The 23440-nt window shown below is 47.5% G+C and overlaps 1 protein-coding gene across 1 annotated transcript in view; it reads right to left on the minus strand.

The window, feature by feature from the left end:
* The window catches only part of LOC144160994 (venom factor-like), a 267369-nt gene that overhangs the window by 181720 nt on the left and 62209 nt on the right, over positions 1 to 23440 (minus strand). The window contains exons 8-12 of the mRNA XM_077692061.1: positions 20285 to 20390; positions 19415 to 19660; positions 7801 to 7959; positions 5611 to 5739; positions 3286 to 3360 (exon numbers count right to left, since the gene is read on the minus strand). Coding sequence (XP_077548187.1) covers positions 3286 to 3360; positions 5611 to 5739; positions 7801 to 7959; positions 19415 to 19660; positions 20285 to 20390 — 715 coding nt within the window. The remainder of the gene's footprint in view (positions 1 to 3285; positions 3361 to 5610; positions 5740 to 7800; positions 7960 to 19414; positions 19661 to 20284; positions 20391 to 23440) is intronic.

The raw sequence follows: 23440 nt of genomic DNA on the forward strand, positions 1-23440 counted from the left end.
TATATATATAGTCTGGAAACATAAAACCTCACACAGAGCGCGAAAAATAAGGTAAGTAGATACAGAGACACACGAGAAAGACATTAAAAATACAAATAAAAGTTTACTGACGTTTCAGGAAGAGGACTTCCTGGTACTCTGAAGAAAGAAAATCCTCTTCCTGAAGCGTCAGTAAACTTTTATTTTTATTTTTAATGTCTTTCTCGTTTGTCTCTGTCTCTACTAACCTATATATATACATATATATATATATATATATATATATATATATATATATATATATATATATATATATATATATATATATATATATATATATATATATATATATCAAAGTTACAGTCCTTATTGCCAGTGCTGTTTGGCGTTTTAACAGTGTTTTTATAGTGCCGAATGAGGTATGATTGCCTTTTTTTTATGCTGGAATAAATAATAGAAAATTCAAGTCGAGAAAAAACGGCGCATTTTTTCTCGACTTGAATTTTCTATTATTTATTCCTGCATAAAAAAAAGGCAATCATACCTCATTCGGCACTATAAAAACACTGTTAAAACGCCAAACAGCACTGGCAATAAGGACTGTAACTTTGATATGTGTCCTTACGGAATCCCTCGTCCCGTACGTCTCTGTTCTACATCAAGAAAACCTCGGAAAGCAAAGGGGGGAATGCGGTAGGTCATAGAAACAGATGAAGAATTTTTTGAGTCAGAAAGAAAGTCGTGAAAAAACGCCCGCCGGGTGGGATCCTAACCAACTAGCTCCATACATGCTGTTAGGCCGCCTAGAGAGGGAGTCGTAATACAATTAAGGTTTGGTATTTCGACGGGAAGGAACGTCTCGCTAAAGGCAGGCTCTGCCCACACTCTTGGAAACTTAATCGTGCTTTATAAATAGCACTCGTAGGTGAATTTTACTCTTTAGAGTATACCGTTGTGTGCCACGTGCCATCGATCAACAGCCCACATTTTCAGATGCTACTCGTCTTAATTGAGACCAGAGAACAAAGTATGCAATTATGTTAAAAAGGAAGCTTGGTACTGTACAACGGCTGTAACCTCTGGGAGTTCTTCGTGTACAGCAGCTGGGGCACAGGCGATATTCCGCTCAGCTGCGACCATTTCTGATTCGATAATAAAAATGAAATTCTCGTTACAGTAGCCAGAAGGCTGTGCTAGATACACGCTTGTCTGGCACGTCGTAGCCTGCAGCGCTGATAAATAGCAGCAGTCGCGCGAATTTCTACAAGCACATGTACGTCCCACGCAAGGTTATTAGGCGTTTCAGTGCACCCGTGTGTGAGTTAGAGTCCCACTTCATCAGCATCCTCATCACCAGCCTATCTAGCCCACTGCAGGGCAAAGGCCTCTCCCATTAATCTACAATTACCCCGGTCCTGGGCTAACTGCGACCAATTTACCCCCGCAAACTTCCTGATGTCATCTGCCCATCTAACTGTCTGCCGCCCCCTGCAACGCTTGCATTCTCTAGGGATCCACTCTGTTCCCTTATCTTGCCTTACCATTCATGCCCTGCCCACGTCCATTTCTTCTTCTTAATTTTTGCTAATATGTGCTTAACGTGCGTTTGTTCCCTGATCCACTCCGCTCTCTTCTTGCCCCTAATGTTGCACCTATCATCTTCCGCTCCATTGCCCGCTGAGTCGGCCTCAATTTACGTCGAACCCTCTTAGTGAGCCTCCAAGTTTCTGCCCCGTAAATGAGTACCGGTAAGATGCAGCTGACATACACTTTCTTCTTCAGGGACAATGGTAGGCTGCCATTCATTATCTGAGGATACCTGGCGAATCCACTCCACCCCATTTTTATGATTTTAATTATCTCTGCCTCATGGTTTGGTTACGGTGCCACAACTTGGCCTAAGTAGATACATTCGCTTACCACTTCCACTGCCTCGCCACCTATCTCAAACCGCTGTGTTGTCCCGAGGTTATTGATCATTACTTTGGTTTTCTGCATATTAATTTTCCGGCCCATGGTTCTACTCTGTTATTCCGGTGCGGAAAGCATGCTTTGCAATTCGTCCCCCGAGTTACTTGGCAAGGCAACGTCATCAGCAAATCTGAGGTTACTGAGGTATTCTGCAATAACCCTTACTCCAACCTGTTCAAAATCTAATGTTCTAAATACTTCTTGTAAACATGCTGTGAATAACATTGGGGAGATTGTGCGTCATTGCCTGACACTCTTCCTTATAGGTATTTTACTGCTCTCCTTATGAAGGATGATGGTAGCTGTAGACCGATTATAAATACCCTCTAGTATTTTTACATAATGCTCGTCTACACCCTGGTTCCGTAATGCCTGAATGACGGCTGAGGTTTCGACATAGTCACACTTACTGCCTTTTAACGAGGAACAATAAGGTACCCGTGACGTAGGAAAGCCGACATTGTCGGTGGCGTTGTCCGTGAGCGCAAACCCTCCCTGACGCCACCTTACGACGCGCGCTGAAACTTCCGGGATTCTAAGGCAATGCCCGAACAGAGAGCGTGCAGAAATCGGAAAGTTTTCACCACTCTCCGCATCTTATTTGGCATAGGGCGTCAGGTATGGCTTGCTAGGAGACATTGTCGAAGACTCTCTTGAGATCCAATGCGAAGCCTATGTTTTCTTCTGAGACTTTTTCGACCAGTATTTTTTTCTTGATCAGTATGAATTCGTCTTCCGTTGAGAATGCGCCTGAAGCCAGCCTAGCAAGATGTCTGGGACGAGGCTGCTCTTCTCTACGCCCCTTACATTTCTCCCCGTTTTCCTTCAATGAAGTTTGATTGACTGATTGATCGATTGATTGATTGATTGATTCATTGATTGATGGATTAATTGATTGATAGTTTGAACAGTGGTTGATTGACTGAATGAGTGATTTGTTGATTATCTGATTGATTGGTCGATTGATTCATTGATTGATGGATTAATTGATTGATAGTTTGAACAGTGGTTGATTGACTGAATGAGTGATTTGTTGATTATCTGATTGATTGGTCGATTCGTTTCTTGTCTGATTCTTTGATTGATTGATTGATTGATTGATTGATTGATTGATTGATTGATTGATTGATTGATTGATTGATTGATTCATTCATTCATTCATTCATTCATTCATTCATTCATTCATTCATTCATTCATTGACGTTTTCACCGGTCCGGAAGTTTTTATACGGTGCTAACGGGCCCTACGAGGCTATTGCGTTTTGCGCTTAAAGTCGGAGCCCAAGCGGCTTCCAGTTTTTTTTTTCAATGACCCCAATACGCGCTGTGGCTTACCGCGTAGTAGGCTGACATCGTAGTAGGCTGCTGAACATGAGAAGTGAAGAGCACTGCGTCGAACTTCTCTCCGGCCTGTGCAGACAAAAACAGCGTGGACAGGTCACACTCTACACAGACAAATATGAGCGCAGGGAGGCCGTGTGGCCACTGCAAAAATCTGCGTCTCTCCGCGCTCATACATCTTTACAAGAAGGCGAGGGATAACTCGAAATCAGGGTTTACTTATTTATTACAAGAATATGACCGAAGTTTCTGCATTACTCCACTGCGCTGTAGCACACCTTGGAACAACGTAGCGGGAGAGAGATTTGCCCCATAAAGAAGGGAAAAATATTGTATGGCCATTCGGCTCCAAGCAGTGGTGTGCACAAAAGGAACGAGCATGCTTCGCTGAACCTGCGTAAGAAAGACCACATGAAACTAGGTAATAACCAAGCTGTCAGCACAGCACAGCACAGAAACTATTAGCATACGCAGACAGGCCAGACAGGCCCAGATAGCATACCCATTTAACTTTTAACAGGCCAATCACCCAAGACACTGTAGCGCCCTCTGGTTTGCGAGAATAAAGAATAAAGAATAAAGAAAGACGAGAATAAAGAATCGAACTGCCCGTGCCGTGCTGGCGCACCAACCACGCGCCGCTCGTCTCTTTATTCTCGTCTTTCATAGCCGGCGCCAAGGCGCCGGATAAGAGCGCCGACCAGAGGGCGCTACAACACAACCGTTTGTACTGCTGTCAAAAATTATTGGGATGCGCGCAGCGCGCTCCTTAGGAATTGTGTCTTGAAGGAAACACCGTCCGTTAGATAGAACGATTACATAGAAAGTCATCAGAGCCATTTCAACCATTTCAAATGCGCCCCTTGTAAAGGTGTCTCGAAGAAAACACCGTGGGTGAAGTAGACCGTTTGAATGTAACGTCATCAGAGCCATTTGAGCCTGTGGCATGTGCGAAGCGCTGGCGTGTGTTTAAGGTACACGCCGCTTGATAGCTGCACAATCGTCGCAAGTCATGTGGGACATGGCGTCGCAGTGGTGATTAAACCTGATCGACTCCTCGAGTAACGTCACCCGACACAGCCCTTTGGGTGTCAAGTAAGGATTAAAGACTCTAGCTCCAGATAACGTCTTAAAAGTACGTCAAATTGTCGTCTCAACCTCCTCGCCATTGACACTGACACCACAGAGCGTGTTTTGAGAATCTCTACCATTGCTGGCGTCAAGGGACAGCCGCTTGTCGTTCCCGAAGAGTAACTCGCCTACGGCGACCGACGGAGCGAACAGCAAAAGGAATGTAAGCGTAGCCGTCGGAAAGCCCGTCAGAAGAAAAGCGCGAAGAAGGAGCTAAACGCAAACGTTGGCGCTGCGTGAGAATTCAGGATGTCGCGACGCAGAGCTCTAAAGCATACCAGAGGGAGTAACGTGTGTAATTGCTCGTTATTAAAAAGATTCGCATATCATTCTTTCAAACAATCCTTGTAAAGAAACCCACTCATCATGAAATCTCATTACTAATCACTCAAGTAAATTTCATCTCTTTTACTTTGTGGAAATGGAAAACCCCCAAAGCTGAACTGGTAATCGTAAACAGCCTGAACGTAATAATTTGTCGTTCGTATAAGACCACATTTAACAATCAGAGAACACGCCAACATACCCATTACGTTTGGAATATGAGGACTGCAGAGTCATCTTTGCTGGCTTTCTATCTTCACAGAGTGGAAGAGTGGAATTTTATTTCTAAGCAAAATGAAGAGACGAGCTAGTTGGTTCGCAATTTCCGTGAATGAAACTTAAGCGCAAAAATTTTTCACAGGGACGAGAAAGGGAAAGACACAGGCGCTTACTATCAACTGAAAGTTTTAATGAAGACGAATACACATTTATACCACCCCCAGACCCAACAATCCAGCACGTGTGCCCTTCGCACATGCGTACGGCCGTACAAGAGAACCGCCCCAATCCCTTCTCGTTTCTCTTCTCCTTTTCCTCATCCTCTACCCCCTCTCCTTTAGAAGTTGCACTTCTTTATCTAAACTACTCAGCGACGGGTGACTTATACAATCAGGACCCTTAATCCGGATATGGAAGGCTTATATGGAAGGCTTATTTCTAAGACAGCTGAGCAGCCACCAAATGTTGTTTCTACGGGTTTCCCTTTAACCACGGGAAGCGGACGCGTACACCGTTTCAGATGAATTTGATGCACAGGCATAGCTGAATTATTTCAGTGTAACCCATAACTGCGTTCAGCACTGAATTTAAGCCAGGCTTTTTGAAGGCGCTCTACGACGCGGGTGCAGGTGGAATTTAGCATACCTGTAGAGGGTTCTTGGGATCCTTTCGTTCAATTATGATGTCCTTTCGTGACGTAGGCTTGTAGGGCAGCATCCGGATGACAGTGTGGGCCTGCTGCCCTGCCGGGAACCTCTCGTCTGCGGTTTCCAGCTGCACAATTAAGCATGCTCCCCGTCCACCACTGCTCACGGGCAAGATATCCGAACACTGAGCAGCCATAAATTCTGAGTACCGACGCATCAGTACGCAGAAGAAATGATTTTGAAGCGAAACTTTAAAGGGGCCCTAAATAGGCTTCCGAAGGTCGCCATTTCAATCGCGCAATCACTAGAGTACCCCTTCACGACAACGTGTACCAAATATTACACCTCTGCGTAAAGCAGGGGCCGCACAAACACGAAAAAAAGATTTCACTTTCTCCCCTGGCTCACCAACCATACCTTGCCGCCACACTGCCGTGCTCTGACGCGCCTCTATGACGCACGAGACATTGCCAAGTACAGCGCCGCGAACGCGAACCACAGCGACAGCGCTCACCGTGCAACCGGAATCTGGTGGGCAGAGCATGCGTGTCGAGTGCTAAAAAAAAGCGCGCAGGGCTTAGCGCAGCCAATGACTGCACGTACATCAAGGAGGGTGATGAATTGCCCTGTTTCTCTCGGTGGTCTTGCGCCGGGTCGATGACGTCCTGGCTTCCACAGTGCTTGGAAAGAGCTACTAGAGGAAGAGAGCCCCAGGCCTTATGGGTGGCACCTTTTAATTAGCGATAACTCGGGTAATACTTGACGCATTTAAACAATTTTTGCGGGATGACGTTCCTTGGATAGTACTCCAGTGACTGCGCACGCAAAATATTAACATTCGGCCGCCTGTTTAGGGCCCCTTCAAGGTGTTTCGTGAATCTCTCATCGGCGCGACCAAGCTTTCGGCAAAGCCAACTTTATCGCGAATGCTCAGCACAAAAAGGCTGTAACTCTTGTACCTTTTCTTAGAATAATTAGTTATTAGTTCATTTACCTGCCTTAAGTAGTCATTTTGCGGTGGAGTTATAAACATTACTGAGTTCCCTGCTGCTGCCAATACATGCAATTCTAAGGGTTACAGTACACGGCTATAAATATTCCCTTTTGGAAACTATCCCGATATAGCTTTTATTGTAATTGGTCACTATAGACTGGCCTATCTATACTCTGCGTTTTAATTTATACGTCATGATTCCTTAGCTCACAGTAACGGAGTTCGTAGCTGTGTTAAAATTTCTCTGTCGCCTCAGCTTCCTGCTTATCCACCTTTGCAGAGTGCTCAATGTTTTTTTTAGTAAAATGTTAACTTAATTTTAGAGCTCCCGAATCAGAAGCGATTACAGCTGCCATCAGAGTACTTGTAGACGCGGGAATGACCTGCACCGTTGTCATTCCAGTCGTCGGCTTCGTCGAAGCGGACTTGGCCAATGAGCCACTTCCTGGCACTCGCCCTAATTATGAACTTACTGCAGCTTCGTTGCTGAGAGCGCGGCATGCGGCGCGGAAGCACGCCGCCAAGCCATAGGCCCAGACGTCCTCCGGCTAGATTTTCGAGGAAGGGGAGGTGGAAGTGCTAAATAAACCGCTCATGCAGCTCGCGCACCTTATGGGTCTGTGGGGCACTCTCAAACGGCGACTCTGCAATGAATGGCTGTTATCTGCGCAGCGCTGCGTTCCGTTCCACAGCGCCAACTGTAGAGTGTTTTCGTCTGTCATCTGTCGTTGAAGTGCCTGCAAAACCCGCCGCGCCCAGTGACTCAGTGGCTAAGGCGTTGCTCTGCTTATTCCGCGGACGCGGGTTCGATCCCGACCGCGGTGGCTGCTTTTTAGATGGAGGAGGAAAGCCAAAACGTCCGCGTGTCGAGCTTTCAGGGCACGTTAAAGATCCTCAGGGAATCAAAATTATTCCGTGGTCCTCCATTACGGCGCGCCTCATCTACTGCCGGTGTAGCTTCGACGCGGCAAACCGTCAAAATATGCATTGCGCGCAAAATTGTGACCTAAGCGTCATCGGCGCCTAGGCCGGTCGTCACTCCTGACACAAAGCTGTGGCAGTAATTTCCGTACTAACCTTTCCCTATGGCGTGCCAATCACGGTTTCACCTTACGCTCAGCAGCACAGCGCCTTGACCAAACGGAAACCCTCCGAGGACTTGCAGGATTCCTCGCTGCAAGCGTTGGTGCGTACCTTGAGGTTGAGGCCCTTGTCGTCGAGCCTGGATTGGACGAAGAAGGTGACCACTCCCTTGGCGTCCGTGGTGGCGCCCACATTCATTCCGTTCTCCGGGCAGCTGAGCCTGGTCCTGACGTTTGCCGCTGGCTCTCCGCTGGGGTACGTCACGTCCGCCTGCGAGCAGCGCAGTGACCTCAGCGCCAAAGGAGCGCCTTAACGGCTCTGTATGCTAGAGAATAGACACCTGAGAAGACAAACTCCATTGGCAAATTTTTCTCATTATTATCATAATTCTTATTTTAGAAGGGTGGCTCAAGGTCAAATGAGGCTTGGGGAAGGCGGTAAAGGAGGTCTACGTCGTCTTGTTTATCCATCGCGATGGTAATCGCGAAAGTCCTTAGGGACATGACAGGCTTTTTGGGGTCCGCCCGGCCCAGGGGAGGCGATGTCCACTGGAGCTATGCGCGGATTTCTTCGTGTGCTTGTGCGGTCTCGTGCTCAAAATAATGGTGAACAGCAGGTGTTCACCATGAACACGTTGATTTTCCAATTTTAACGCTGGCAAATCAACGTGAATGGGTGCAAATAAGTGATATTATGCCGAAGAAGTAAGGAACATAACTGTTTTGTAACAGATGACGCTGCATGCCTGGCTGCGAACAAGGATTTGTTCATTGGTGGGTGTGCTCGTACGGCACTCCGCTACCCCCCCCCTTCCCCCGTGGTCATCGGCCCGCTTCTCCGAAGCGGCATGTTAAACCCCGGAGGTGTGAAGCACTTTATTTTTTTGTGCGTGCGTGCGTGTGTGTGTGTGTGCGTGCGTGCGTGCGTGCGTGTGTGCGCGTGTGTGTGTGTGTGTGTGTGCGTGCGTGCCTGCGTGTGTGTGTGTGTGTGTGTGTGTGTGTGTGTGTGTGTGTGTGTGTGTGTGTGTGTGTGTGTGTGTGTGTGTGTGCGTGTGTGTGCGTGTGTGTGTGTGTGTGTGTGTGTGTGTGTGAAAGATCTGATCGGCGCAATGCTTCCATTCCCTACTGGTGGTCTAGTTGGGCCGCTCAGTACTAAAACCTTCGGACTACCCTGTGGTCCATCTTGGCTGCCCAGATTGAAACTCCTTGTGCTCCTCCGGCAAGCCCACCGCCGTCGGAGAACCGCGGAACACCCCCCTTTTTTGAGGACTGATAAGTCCGCGGCTCGGACTTGAGCTGCCGATTAAAGTTTGCTCTCTCTCTTTCTCCCCGATGTGACGCGGCTGTTGCGTGCAGCGTAGCGTCTGACAATGGAGCGGAGGCACTGGCAACGGTGTCCCCCTTCCTCTCACAGCTGACGAAATTAAGCTATGACAGCGCAACAGCCGCAAAAGCCGCATCGGATTAGGGAGGAGTTTTGCGCGCGTAACTCTCTTGCACGCGTAATCATGCGAACGGCAATGAAAATTTGGAGTCTGATATATGTCGGAGCACAGACATTCTAGAAGAATTCTTCCAACTAATACGGGGTACAAACACGACCGCCCCTAACTTTTTAATGCAAACAAACCCACTTACATTGCAGTTAACAAAAAGTTATTCAATTTCCGTTAATGGGGCTTTTGACAGCGATCTGGCAGCAGCGGCCACCGCAGCACACTGCCCTCATCGCCAGGCGTTTAAAGCACAGACCCTGCTCCACGGTGTTGCTAGGCCTTTGGCGTTTGCTTCGCCGGACTAGCTTTGCCTTTTGCCCCTCGGAACCCATAGCAGCCGTTCGCTTGGCCGGTTTGCTGCGTTCTGCGCCACGAGTGGAGCACTGTATTGACCTGGTGATGTTGGCTACGCAGAGGAACCTGCGCCTGGATGACCGACAGGACCCCCGACCGTGAAAGCATCTGTGCTTCATTTGGCAGCAGCGGCCATCACAGCGCACTGCCCTAATCGCCACGCTTTGAAAACACAGGTTTGTGTCTCGTTTTTTTTGGCTGGCGTAATACATAACGCCACTTCCAAACTGAGGTTGTATTATGTCGCAATACGAGATGCCCCATGAAATGGACTTGAGGGGGGAATGACAGATATGCGGACAGAAATTGAGAAAGAATTGAGAAGGGAATTCAAAGAACTAAAGAATTCTATTGACTTCTTCAGCACTCAGTTTGATGCCATGGCTAAGCGCTCCGCGAAAATTGAGAAAGAAGATGCACGATAAAAAAAAGAGAACTTGAATCTAGCGGCAGAATGCAAACGGCTGAACGGAGTTGTGATGTCCTCCGAGCTACGTACGACTAGCCTTGAGCAGTACTCGCGAAGTAGGAACATTGAAATTTAAGGCCTCCCGGTCGTTGACAGGGAAAATCTTCCAGCTATGATCAGGATGCTTGGCGATGCTATCGATGAACGCATCTGTGAAATTGACGTCGATGTGTGCCATCGTGTACCAAGGAGAGATCAGGGGTGCCCGAATGTGGTTGTGCATTCACGTGGAAAGGGAGACGCTGTTATTGAGAAGGCACGTAAGTAACGGGCCTGCACGTCCAGTTTCGGTTTCTCCTCTGAACCCTCACCAGTGTTCGTCAACGAGCATTTGTGTGCTACTCTTAAAAAATTGCTTGGACAGGCTGTCGCGCGAAGGAATGAACAAAACTGGAAGCACGCCTGGGCGGCAAAATCTTTGCCCGCAAGATCGACACATCTCGTACACTGCGCGTAAACTGCTAGCAGGACCTACACATAATTCAATAGCCTGATGTGTAAGCAGGCGTGCACCAAATCGTCAGGTAGGCCTACATGGCTTACTCTCAGCTGAGTACTAGTGACGTTGCCAATGTATATATTTAGCTAGAAAACATTGCGTATCTTTTTTCACGTAAACACTCAGACAGCTTGCCATAAATCTGATGCTCTATTTTTGAGCTTTAACTCCGTATTCGACGTCGTCATGCCGACCGAAACGTGGTGTCAGCAAGCACATGATATATTTAAAATGACCGGATGCAATACTTGCTAGCTAAGCCGTGCGACTACAAGAGGGGGAGGCGTATTACTTATGACAAAAAAATTAGCTGCGAAGTAATTAACGATTTCAGTGCGATTACTTTTGAATTCGATATTCTGAATATGCTTAGCAGAAGACTTGTTTTTTTCTCTTTTGTACCGGCCACCAAGGGGTAACATGTGTACCACCATGTATTATTTATCGATGCGTTTTTCGGGTGGATAAACTAAAACTTACTAAAACTAGTTTTGGGTGGTGATATAAATGTCAATATGTTCGCTCCGACGGCAGCACAGCGTGAATTTGCAAAAATATTGACATCAAATGCATTTGTAAACGCTGTCACGGCGCCTACTCGTAATCAACACGATTCTGCATCACTAATTGATGTTTACATTACAAATATTAGGACCCCAATGTTGCATCTGGTACTATTGGCATAAATATCAGCGACCATTTACCTATAATTTTTAATGACACGAAGCAGCCTCGACGAAGCCCCGACACAACATTCCCTTTTTTTTTTTTTTTTTTGTAACGAACTAGCTACGATAAGCTGGGAGGATGTAGACGTTGCAAACGATCCCGATATTGCCTACGAAGCCCTCCTGGCGCATTTTACATTGGTTTATAAGAAACACTTCCCACGGAAACATTTGCGCGTCAGACAATCAAGAAAGCCATGAATTACGTCCCAATCCCTGGAGCTTGTAAGAGAGAAAGATTCTCTTTATAGGCGTGTTCTAAAAACTAGAAACCCTGCTGATTTCGTGGCATTTAAGGCTTTTCGAAAGTAGTTAACGAGCTGTCTTAGACAGGCTAAAGGAAACTACTTTCTCAACATTTTTAACGAGGAAGCACTGGAACGAACGGATGTTTCATGGCAAAAACTAAACCCCCTGCTTGGCAGGCAACAAGAGTTGACGAAAAGCACAGAGCTAATGCTAAGTGGTAACTTAACCTATGGAACGCAGCAAGCAGATGATTTTAATAATTACTTTTTAAATACTGTAAACAGCACTCAGGCCCCTCATATCGTCGAATATATGGCAGCCAGAAATTGCAAAAGTGCATTCTGAACACCTACAAGTAGCGCTGAAATCTGGTAGTGTTTCGTACATTACGCAATAACAGATCATGTGATCACGATGACGTGCAAGTACGAGCTGCGTGTACACGCTAGATATAATCAGCCCTGCCCTTGCACATGTTCATGATCTTGCATTTTAAAACGGCGTTTCTCCAACACGTATGAAAATGGCTAAAGTAAACGTAATATTTAAAGGTGGCGATAAAAATGACTTATTTACAGACCCATATCCATCTTACCTGCGTTTTCTAAAGGCCTTGAAAAATAATTACTGGAAGAATGACCACACTCTGCGAAAAACGTCGTATAATTACCGATTCACAATTTGGATTTAGGAAAGGGTCTTCGACGGAATCAGCGTTACTGGCACAAAGAGTTAATTTTAACGTCGTTTGAAAATAAGTTGCAAACACTAGTGGTGTTTGTACACTTTTCAAAAGCTTTCGACCAGATTAACCATGTAACGTTGTTCACAAAACTTGAATATTGTGGTTTCAGGGGTGTATTGTTAGATCTGCCACGTAGCTATCTGCAGTTTCGGAGCCTGGCTGTTATTATTGATAATTCAATATCTGCTAGTAAACCTTCAGGAGTCCCCCAGGGAAGTATCCTCGGGACATTACTGTTTATAATCTACATAAATGACAACGTCAATATCTCCGCCTCTTCAAAATTCGTTATCTACGCTGACGACACTACGTTATTCTTTAAGGAAAAGGACCCTGCACAATTGATGCGCGATGAGAACGATTTGTTAGCAACGCTAAATGTCTGGGGCACAATCTATGCGTTACAAATCACCACAACAAAAACTAAAGTTGTGCTATTTCGACCAAAAAATGCGAAAGCCTGCATTGATGGTGGCTTGCACATTGGAAGATCTCCTGTGAGTATTGCGTCTCACTTTAAAAGTCTCGGTGTTTACTTTGAAGAGCACATGAACTGGAACAAACACGTTGAAATTGTGGTTGTTGAACTTCCAAGTTCTGCTTACGCCATTTTCCTTACCCCAAAAAATCAAGCTTTTGATTTACAACTCCCTTTTTTCTCCCACCTTAACTACTGCTTACTTGTGTAGGGCAACACAACAAATGCTAACATTAGCAAACTCTATTTACTACAGAAGAAAGCGGTGCGAGCAATAGCAATCTCGACGTATGATGCGCACATAGGACCACTTTTTGATAGCATGAACACAACTCCTGTTACACATTTATATAATGAAACACTAACTAAACAGTATCACAAAGAAAGAAAAAGATGCAGTTCTTTTTTACAGATAGCAAACTTAACACCCCACAGTCACAGCCATATTACGCGTCATGCAGAACCATGGTTACTAACCATGCAGAACCATGGTTACTGGTTACTAAACTTGCATAACCAGTGATTTGCAATTTTTGTTCCGTGTTGGTCTTGCTACATATTAACACGAAAGTGTTTTATGCCCGGCTACACAAAGGTTTTGGTGACGTGATATCCGTCACGGAAGTGACGTCGCCAGAAAAGTGCCATTGACGTGGCGGCGCCCGGTTTCGATCTTACGACTCTCTGGCCGCAACGGTAGGTACGTGGCGCTCTACCCACTGCGCTACGAACCGAGACGTGAGCAATGCTATGAACGCGCCTCATGTCCAGATGGTGCGCCCTGTGTAGAGAAGCGCATCATGACGATAATGAGCGCCGCCAGTTGGCGCCTCGATGCCGGCGCCTTCAGGGTGCCTGGATGTTCCAGGCACCCTAAACATCCAGGCACCCTAGGCGCCTTCGTGCACGGGGGACGCGCGTGAATTGAGGCATCCTCCCCTGTTTTGGAGCGTAAGCTACACTGGCCGAGGTTGAGCATTTTCGCGTGGGCCGTGAAGGGCCGTTCTGCGCAAGCGCGAGGAGCATTGAATTGGTTTGGATCGGATCGGATTCGCTTGGATTGGCTTAGCTTGGATTGGATTGGCTTGGATTGGCCTGGATTTCGTTGAATTGAAATCCCATCCAGTTTGAGTACGGGTGTGCATAGAGTTTCTCAATATCACCTACTAGAGCGGAAAGTGTCGCTGCGATCTCACGCCGACATGGGAATTGTGGGTAGTGTTCTAATCAGATTGGCAGCAAGTGGCTAATACAAAGGGCTATGGATTAGGCTTCTCGGCTCGGAAGTGCTTGTTAGTTTTCGGTATGCTTTTCCGTTTTCGGGATGCACTTTCTGGGATGCAATGGCTATCACAGATATGTCTAAATAACAGCGTGATTAGCACTTAACGCATGTGCTCGCGTTAGCGGCGAGTTTCTTAAGACGAAGGGGTGACCACATGCAGTGACGGCGACAAGCGACGCCGAAAACGTAACTCAAAAGGTACAACAGCAGAGTGCACTGGGTGACAGCGACAAGCGAAAAAAAAAATAATACACTGCCGCCAATGTCCTCTGTCGTCGTCGCTCGTCGCTGCAGTTCACTGTATCGCCGCTGCCGCTCCCTTGTGGGCTGCTTCTGGCCAGCAAAAAGCGAGCGAGGGTCCTAGCGGTCTGTTATATACCGCATCATACCGCTTGCCGCCGCCGCCCACACTACAGCCACAAAATAAGCTACATCTACGTATACACATCTAAGCCACACCATCCGTTTTCTGCACACATTCAGTTACGATTTTCGCATCGCTCGTCGCCGCCGCTGCGTTTACTTACTCCTTGAAGCATGCACTGCATTGGCCAGGCGCAATGAGGCAACATACATAGCTACTCGGCAAGCCAGTATTTATTTGCCATTTAATGCATTCATGAAATTTCATAATGCTTTTGCGCGTGCTTGAAGACTTACTTGCGGTAATAGGCTCCGCCTCTAAGTTTATTTATATCTGCCTGGACAAAGCAAATAAATACGACGCGATTGCGTCATTCTTGCATCGCTATGTTGCATCTGCTTCGCCTGCCAAAACGCGTAGAATACGATAATGATACTGTGTTGAAAGGGAGGAAGAACACAGTTTAGGACAACCTAAATATTTTTATCAGCTTAATATCACAAGAAACCAAAGAAAACCTCATCCTGTTTGGAGTGTGTAATAATTTAAAAATATATCCGGGAACGCCCGCTGTATCTGGCGGCGTGAGCCATGAGAAGGACTCTTTTTTTGTTTTTCTTTCTAGACTTCAAATTCAGTACTTTGATTCAAGCACTGTAACACATCATTTTATACAAAGTAAAATTTGTTAACAGCGGCACTTTTGGCAGCAATATTTTTAAGCGACTCTGCAACACTTACCATCAACTACTAGTAATGTATTTGGGATAAAGTCTATTGTCCCAGAAATCTCCTCCCGCAAGAACTATGAAAATCCGTTCAGAATTAACGAAACTACGCGCGATGACAAATCGCGCATAATCGTTCCCTCTCAACTCGACCGCGGACAACGCGACGAAAGCTGCGCGCTCTCTCCCGGAGAGGGGGGCGGCTCGCGGCGTTCTTTTCGGCGGCCTTCGATATATCACATGCCGGGTAGTTTTCTCCTTTTCTCCGCAACGCGGAGGGGCCTATTTCCGGTCTGGTGCCACACAAAAGCAGGCATGGGTGCCTGCTCGCAAGTGCACGCTCGGGCTGGTAGGGCGTTTTTGAAGCAATAAGCGTTTGTAGTCGAGTGGTCCCGTTGAAAGGGAAGTATTGAGCTCATCACTCAAGCTCCGCGCGCACTCAAAACACAAAAGAAACGGTAAAACTGTGCTGACAGGTTCAGGCATAGAAGAGGTTCGTACACAGCGATGACGACGACGGAAATGGGAGAATCTAGCCGCGAAGTTGACCAGTGACAGCCGACCGGGCAGCCATGGCCTATGTGACTTCCCTTAGGCCATGCCAGGGGTTGCATAATGAGGACAACTGAAGAGAGAGCGGTTGGTTTTTCCGCGTCTTTCACATCGATTTGCGCGCTCACCGCTTCACGTGCACGTGTAATATTTGGCTCAGGTATTCCTGGCAGTGTAATTTAACCGTCGCGCAGGTTTACTTGCACTGCTTAAAGAGTGTTGCAGGGTCCCTTTAAAGAAATACTCAATTTGCGTAGCCACAAAGTCGTTGCCGGCCATGCCACGCCGAACTTCCGGCCGAACCACACACAATGGCGGCACTCATGGAGGCGTAGAGCGCCTTCGCCGAATCACGTTGACGCTAGCGCCAGATTCCACTCTATAGTTCATCTCACAAGCTAGCTGCAGCACTGTGGAGGCTACATTGTTATCAATAGTGCGCCCACTGAGGGCGCCTAATCCGCCGTGAAGGGGGTCCTGAAATGACACTCCCTTCTCCCCTCTCGGCAAGTGGCACCGCACGGCCCCGGCGCCTTTTGTCGCTTCCTTCGCGGTGAGTTAGGCGCCCTGAGGGGGACAACAATGTAGCCTCCACAGTGCTGCAGCTAGCTTGTGAGATGAACTATAGGTGAGTTAGTGACATGGAGGAAGAAAAATTTAGGAGACGGCGCCACCGGAGAAACGTGAAGCCCATGCATAAAAAGTAAAATCGAAGTCGGCCGAGGGCGTCACTGCACCACGTGATCCGACCGCGCCGCTGTGTGAGAGTGCGCGGTGGGGTTTGTGGGCCGCTGCGCGCTCTTCAATTTCGTCTGCTCGAAACTACTCTGCGGCCCGTTGTCGCGAAGCCTGCTAATGATGTTTTTTTCTTTTTTTTTCCACGGCTTTGGTTTTTCGCACGTTCAAGGCACTCCCGCCCGCACGCACGCGGGCATGAGATCGCCGAGCAGACGAATACAGGAAGGACGGGGAAAAGCTACCGCCAACCAAACACGAGAGATGCGGTGGAGTCGGAGACCGCCGCCGCCGCCGGCCCAGCCGACTATGGAGGTCACTTGCTGGGCCGACTCCGGCGGCTTGAGAAAGGGAAACGGCGGAGGGAGCGGCTTCAACGGCGGTGGGCTTGCGAAGGCTAGCTGCGTGACGTCATGCCATCTCCTAGCTTTTCTTCATGCTTTCCTTCCTCTATGGTTAGTGAGAAACTCTACGCGGGTGTGTAGAGAGATGGAGAGAGAATAAACTCTCTTCGCATTGGGTATGCACATTCGCCGGTCTGCGCATTCCAGAGGAGTGAAGTGATAGCCGCGGCAGACGCACTGGTACCGGCGCGTGCCTAGCTGTGCGTCTCGATTGCGCAGTAGCCAAGTCTGACGCTGCGCCGGAGCGGCGTGATAGCCGTTTCGCGTGGCTCCTAGACAGCCGTGCTGCGCATGTGCGAGAAGCAGTGACTGGACTGGACTGGACTGGATTGGATTGGATTGGAAATCGCTTTAGCTGCTGTAAGCATGATAATCAGCTCATCCTAGGCAACCAGGAAACCTAAGAATAACCACCTGAACCTCCGCTCACGCTACGTATATCCTGGCATATTTTGTTTCTTGCGTGTATAACGGGGTCAGGCCAAGCGAACCCTTCGCACAAGAAGGAAATTCGTTTAACATTCAACTGCTCCTGTGAAGGCCCCTTTCACTTTCGGGTTTTGCCGATTCTTATGAAAGAGGGGTCAACCGCATTTATTTTGCTGTATTTCGAACTGCGTGATGTCAGTATATTTCGTTTCATTAGATGTCATGTCTTATTATTTTGTGTTTTTTCCCTGTAGGCTGTCAGCATTAGCGTACTCTTGGGCGGCTGCATTTGTGTTTGCGTTTTACGCTCCTAAACACGATGCTGCTGCGGTATTGATAGCTCATTATACTGTATAAATGCGATTTTATACCTGCGCAGTCTACATTACAATTGGAATGAACACTTTTTAGATGACCTACCCGCCGTGGTGGATCAGTAGCTAAGGCGTTGCGCTGCTGAGCACGAGGTCGTGGGTTCGATTCCCGGCCGCGGCGGCCGCTTTTCTGATGAAGGCGAAAAGCAAAAACGCCCGTGTGTACGAGATTTCGGCACACGTTAAGGATACCAAGGTGGTCAAAATTAATCCGGAGTCCTCCACTCCGGCATGCCTCATTGCCTGCGTTGCGTAAGTGCGTGAAACCCTACAAAGAACCAAGCCGCTTTATTGACTCTGTCCGTGCTCCCGACATCTGTAAGTGTGTGGATGTCAAATAAACAGATTGATTGATTGACTGATTGATTGATAATTACATGTCACTTTTGTGTACTTGGCCACATAACTTATTTGCACAGGTGGTGCTCGCTTGCGTCCCAGTGCCTAATTTTAAGAAAACGTTAAAGGAGTACTGACACGAAATTTTTATGTTACGTTTTTTTCGCTGCTATGCGTGCCTACCAGCCCACTAATCATAGAATGACAGATTAGACGGTCAAGCGCAGCGCAAACATTCATTTACGGCGTCGTTTATTCGTGCCAGTTTCGGTTTCGACTGAAAAACGCCGAGCGGCCGCCATGACAGCATGTATAACATGACGTCACCATTCTTGCCGTATCGCTGCCTCTCTGGAAGCGCGCGCGAGCGAGCGCACGCGCGCGCCCAGACCGGCCGAGGTTTTCGCCGTCCCCACAGGCCCGGGCAGCATGACGTCAGTCCCAAAACCATGACGTGTACACACGCCCGAGCAGCGCGCGCCAACCACAGCCAGCGCGTCAGCTTCGTCACGGGAGCCCCGACGTCGGCAGTTTGGGGCATGTAGCAGATGATGTCACGTCGGCCCGCTCTGGGCTTTCTCGTGCGGGCGAAGATTAAAATGGATTTTAAATATGTTTCGCTGAACGGTTGCTGTTGAAACTTGCTGGGAGATATCTCCTGATAAAAAGGAAACGTTTTACATAGTTATCTCAGCTTTGAAAGTTCGTGTCAGTACTCCTTTAAGGCTCCGTTTTGAACACCCTGTACGCCGCCACCATGTGTAGTAGTGAGAATATGTCTGCGGACGCAAACGTCTCCCGCCACATATGTGGTGGGAAGCGACGCGAAGAGAGACTCCGGTGGGGGCGTTATCTTACCAGAGCTATGCAGATCAGTGTATCGAAAAATCACAACAAAGCTGCGCGTAAGAGCAGAGCTGAAAGAAGTGCGTGAGACTTGCACTCGCACATCGCGCTTAAAGGGCGTGACTAAACTGATCGGTTTCTACTCGCGAGTACAGTAGTCATGAGTACTACTCTCGAGCGCGTGTACTCGTGAGTGCAGTACCTGCGAGTAGTTTACTCAAGAGTACAGTACGCGCGAGTACAGTACGCGCGACTACTGTACTCCCGAGTACTGTACTCGTGAGTACATTTACTCGCTCTGCACTCACTCGTCATCGTTCTTAATTTTTTCATGGGCCTGTGCTCACTTATCAGCACACTCACTTTTTTGTCTGTGTCTGTGCCACCATACTCACTCGTGAGTTTTAGTACAAATGAGTGCAAATGATTGTACTCACGAGTGAGTATGCCGACCTATGGGTGCCGCTACCGTCTCTTTCGCCGTCGCAGCTACGAAGCTTTGTGGTCCGCGTTGACATTATCTGGTCGTTCACCCACGCCAGCCGCAATGGGCCATTTCGCCTCCTATACGTATTCTCGCTCTGTGACCCACACCAAGGATGTGCTTCACAACACATCAAGCAGCATGTGGACCGCGGATGCGAAGACTCACCATGACGTAGAACTTGGCTCCCGGTTTGAAGCTAGTCTCGCTTCGTGCCGCCGAGATGACGAAGGGCGTGGTGGTGAAGACGGCGTTGTCGCTGCGCGCTGTCTCCGCGGCTCCCGTGGCTTCCTCGGTGACGACGGCCTCGACCACGAGCCGCGCGCGGGTGTGGAACAGCCCGGCGAACTTAGCGCCCAGTCTGTTTACCACGTCCTCACGCCGCAGCAAGAACGTGGCGTCGCCCACTTCCAGCTGCGTGAAGATGAAACTCAATTTCTGTGAGCCATGTCGCCAAAAAGCAGGTGCTGGGCTCGTGCGAAGAAATGTATTTTTTCGGTAATATTGTGCATGAATATGGAGGCATAATTTGGTGCCATTTTTGTTCCCATCGCAGTGCCACTTGCTTGTAGAAAATATTTGTTTTCAAATTTAAAAATGTTGAGACGAGACACGTCAATATGAGACGCGTTAATACGAGACGCGTTAATACGAGACACGTTAATACCTCAATAACCCTCTGGCTGGGAGAGTCGGCTTCGCGGTGCTTGTTGTACGACTGAATGAGGACATTTATGCCATCGCTGTGCGGAATGTTTGTATAAAGGGAGGCCACATCCAATGTTACGGGAAATGCACCGTCCGGCAGAGCCATGCCCTCTATTTCCTGGAGAAAATGGTTCATGTCCCTGAAGCGATTTCCGGTTGCATGCTAGCAACCTTGCGTATTCAATTTTGTTGAACTAACCCTGTGCCCACTGGTATTAAACCCAATGGCAGCCAATAAAGGCTCTGTTTGTTCGCCGTTACTCGAGCGAAGCGTTTACGAGTAGCTGTGCGCTCGATTGCGTTTTCGCGCGCGAAGAGATGGCTGCTCACCTCTTTGGGGCTCGCACTGGGGGCAATTACGTCGACCTGGCCCAACTCGTTCTTGACTGAGAATCGAAAGGTGACCCTGCCGCGGACGGTCTGCTGGTTGACGAACCTGTCAGGATAAAGGAAAGCAGAGTTAGCGCCGCTTCAAGGGGCTCGATTTGAGGGCGGACCGGAGGAGCTGTAGTAAGGGCGCAGCCCCCGTTCCCCCGGTCTTGCCACAATTCGGGAAGTAAGAACAACGACAAAAAAGAAAAACTTGTTGCAGTGGTTCAAAACATGAGGGTCTATTCTCTAGGTCACACGTGAAGTCTGTAAGGGCTAACTATTATTTTATTCCGTATTTTGCTTGTATCTTTTATTCTCATAAGTTTTTAGTGACATTGTACTATCCAAAGGACTTTGCTGAATGTAATGGGGATAAATGAGTTTCTTTTATTTTATTCCCGATATCGATGGCATCCCGCGTGGAGGAGATTGTAACTGCGTTTACGGTTACGCCCAGAGGGCACAATTGCTTTTCCGCAAACAAATAATTGATAGACCTAATTAATGCATTATGTAAAATGTTTGAAGTGGATAGAAGGGTTACTTAAATGGTTACGAATAAAAGATTCAGTTGCAAAAGCCAGGACTGACCTTTGTAAAAAAATCCACAGCCCCCTAACTGACTCTGATATACAGAACCACAAATTCCATGGTCATCATCATCAAGAGGTATTAACTTCCCCCCCCTCAAAACATTACCGAAGCCTCTAGCCCTTTCGCAGTGCTTTGACGAGACGTCCTTCTACCGGAGTTGACGCGTTGGTAACCTCTGCTACCACACACGCAGACTGCGTGTCGCAGAAAGAGTGTAACCGCAGCTACCCACGCCACGCACACAACATTTGGCACTCGAGGGCCCGCAAAGCATTGCCTCTTCACGCTATCAAAAGAGCCAGCTATTCGCCGCGAGCTCGACATGTAGGTGGCGACAGCGTCGCGCTGCTAGTGTAGATGCTCCGCTGAGCGGTCCCTAAGAATGCACACGGTGGGCACGCTTCGTGCCTTTTTCCCGCTGTATGTGCGCACGAAAGGTGCAAACAAGAGTGGTATGCTGTAGTTCGGTTCCTCAACGTTAAATGTCTAGCATGGAAGCGGCAGTCAGCTTTCATTACTACGCCAAAAAAAGCGACGACTCCACGGGAATCTCAGAATGGCCGTAATTGTGACAATGAACTTGTACGCTGTGGCTCGTAGCAAGCTCGATCTTTCCAGACTATGGCTTTGAGCCTTCAATAAAGGCATAAATAGAAACAAATCAGGAAGCCTCGATCTCTGAAATTCAGTTTACAACGGCAGTCTCAATCGCTTTCACTGGTAGCATGACGCATTCTTGCATTTGCGGGATGCCCTGAAATGGCAACACTACTTAACTGCCCCGAAATTCTTTCTAAGAGCTTACGATATTTTTGTGTGTTCAAACGGCAACATAAAGTTACTGAATTTTGATCAGCGCAGATATATAAATGTAACCGCTCTAACGGGTCTTTTAAATGAAATTTTAACGACTCTGAAGGAAGGTTTGATGAATAACGGTTTCGGATCACTTATTTACGGCTTTCGTCGCAAGTGAACTTGCGAATTGAATTGTCAACGCACGCAGTACAATCCACATCTCATGTTTATCTAGGTTTTCGCAAAGTGACAAGCAGGTTTACAGTGTGCAAACCTAGCTTCTGGGACCTCACAGTGAGCACAAATTTTCTGTTACGGCTGCTCTGTTGACCATTTGCGTTCCTTTTAAAATCTAACAGGTGCCTGCAACAGCGAGATGTGTTTGCATTCTTGCGTATAAGGTAGCTTTCGAACCCTAAAGATGGCAATAAATGAAGTTGCGCTGTTGCAGATGTAGTAAAACATTTCCTTTTTAGCTCTCGTTGCGAATCAGCGCAACGGGTTCCCGGTAACTATATTGTTTTGTAAACTGAATATCGCCTTTGTCTTGGCATTTAATTCTTGAGGATTGGTTAAAAAATGAAATTCTGTGCATTTAGTTCTTTTTCGGGAAGTGGGGGGGGGGGGGGGGGTTAGGGGTTCTGCCAACGTTGCAAGAGCAGCGAGAAGAGAACGCATGTAACGCGAAAAGCCAAACTTTGGTTATCAGTATTACTTACAATCCAATCGAAACTACACTAGGCGCCGTGTTCCGTACCGGGGAAAAAGCAGTACGTATTATCAAAATAGATTAATCCCCCTTTGGTCCGGGATTGTCCATGAATTGTGGCTCGCCTTTTTCAAAATTGTATTGAAAGCAAGCATTGTGGGAAAAAATTAAAAAAAAAACAGCGAGTCATGGCACACACCCCTCACACATGTGGGCAATAACGTGCATTATATTACGCTTTTTCTCTTTAGGTGCACCTCAAGAGGTTAAGACGTGACCATATTAGGCATTTGGTTATGCTGAGTGAGACACGTTTCAGGTCAAGGTGATTCATGTCGGATTTGAAAATGATATATATGAAAATGACACACGAAATGCCACATGACAGACGAAAACTCACAACTGCATAATTTTACCGAAAAACCCCCGCTAGAGACTCTTGCGCATCCATAGAAACGTATTCTAAATAATACGTAAAATTAGCAACTCGATACAGTTGAGTAAATGTTTATTCCTCCTCCTCAGTATAAACAACGCTGTCCGAAAATGGTATTTATTTTAGAAAAGGTACGGGAAGGACACGATCACACAGGCGCTTGCGGGTGTAAAATACGTGTCCGGTAATGTATGGGCGATAGCGCACGGGTCGTGTGCAGTGTAAATGTTTTTGTTTGTTTCTTCTTTCTATAAGGACACGGCGCAATTTTACAAGGGTGTGGAATTTGCACGCGTGTGCACAGGTCTTGCCGCTTCTTACCCGTTTCGCGTACTAAACTTTTATCCTTTAAATAATCACCACGCCACCTTCAAAAAGCACCCTTCGACGTTCCCGAAACGGCAGACGACTGCACTCAACAATAAGAAAAGTGCAATGTGTGGAAGCAATGTTTATAACACGTGTCACACTTCAAGCGGTGACCAGGGCGAAGATGTTTCGTGGAATTAAACCAGCCCATTAACCCGCAACGGCCGCTGATTATTGCGTTTCTAGAGGAAATGCTCCAGCAGAGGTA

Source organism: Haemaphysalis longicornis, unplaced genomic scaffold (assembly GCF_048455015.1).
Source record: "Haemaphysalis longicornis isolate Haplotype H1 unplaced genomic scaffold, Haemaphysalis longicornis Haplotype H1 scaffold_11, whole genome shotgun sequence".
Lineage (NCBI taxonomy): Eukaryota > Metazoa > Arthropoda > Arachnida > Ixodida > Ixodidae > Haemaphysalis > Haemaphysalis longicornis.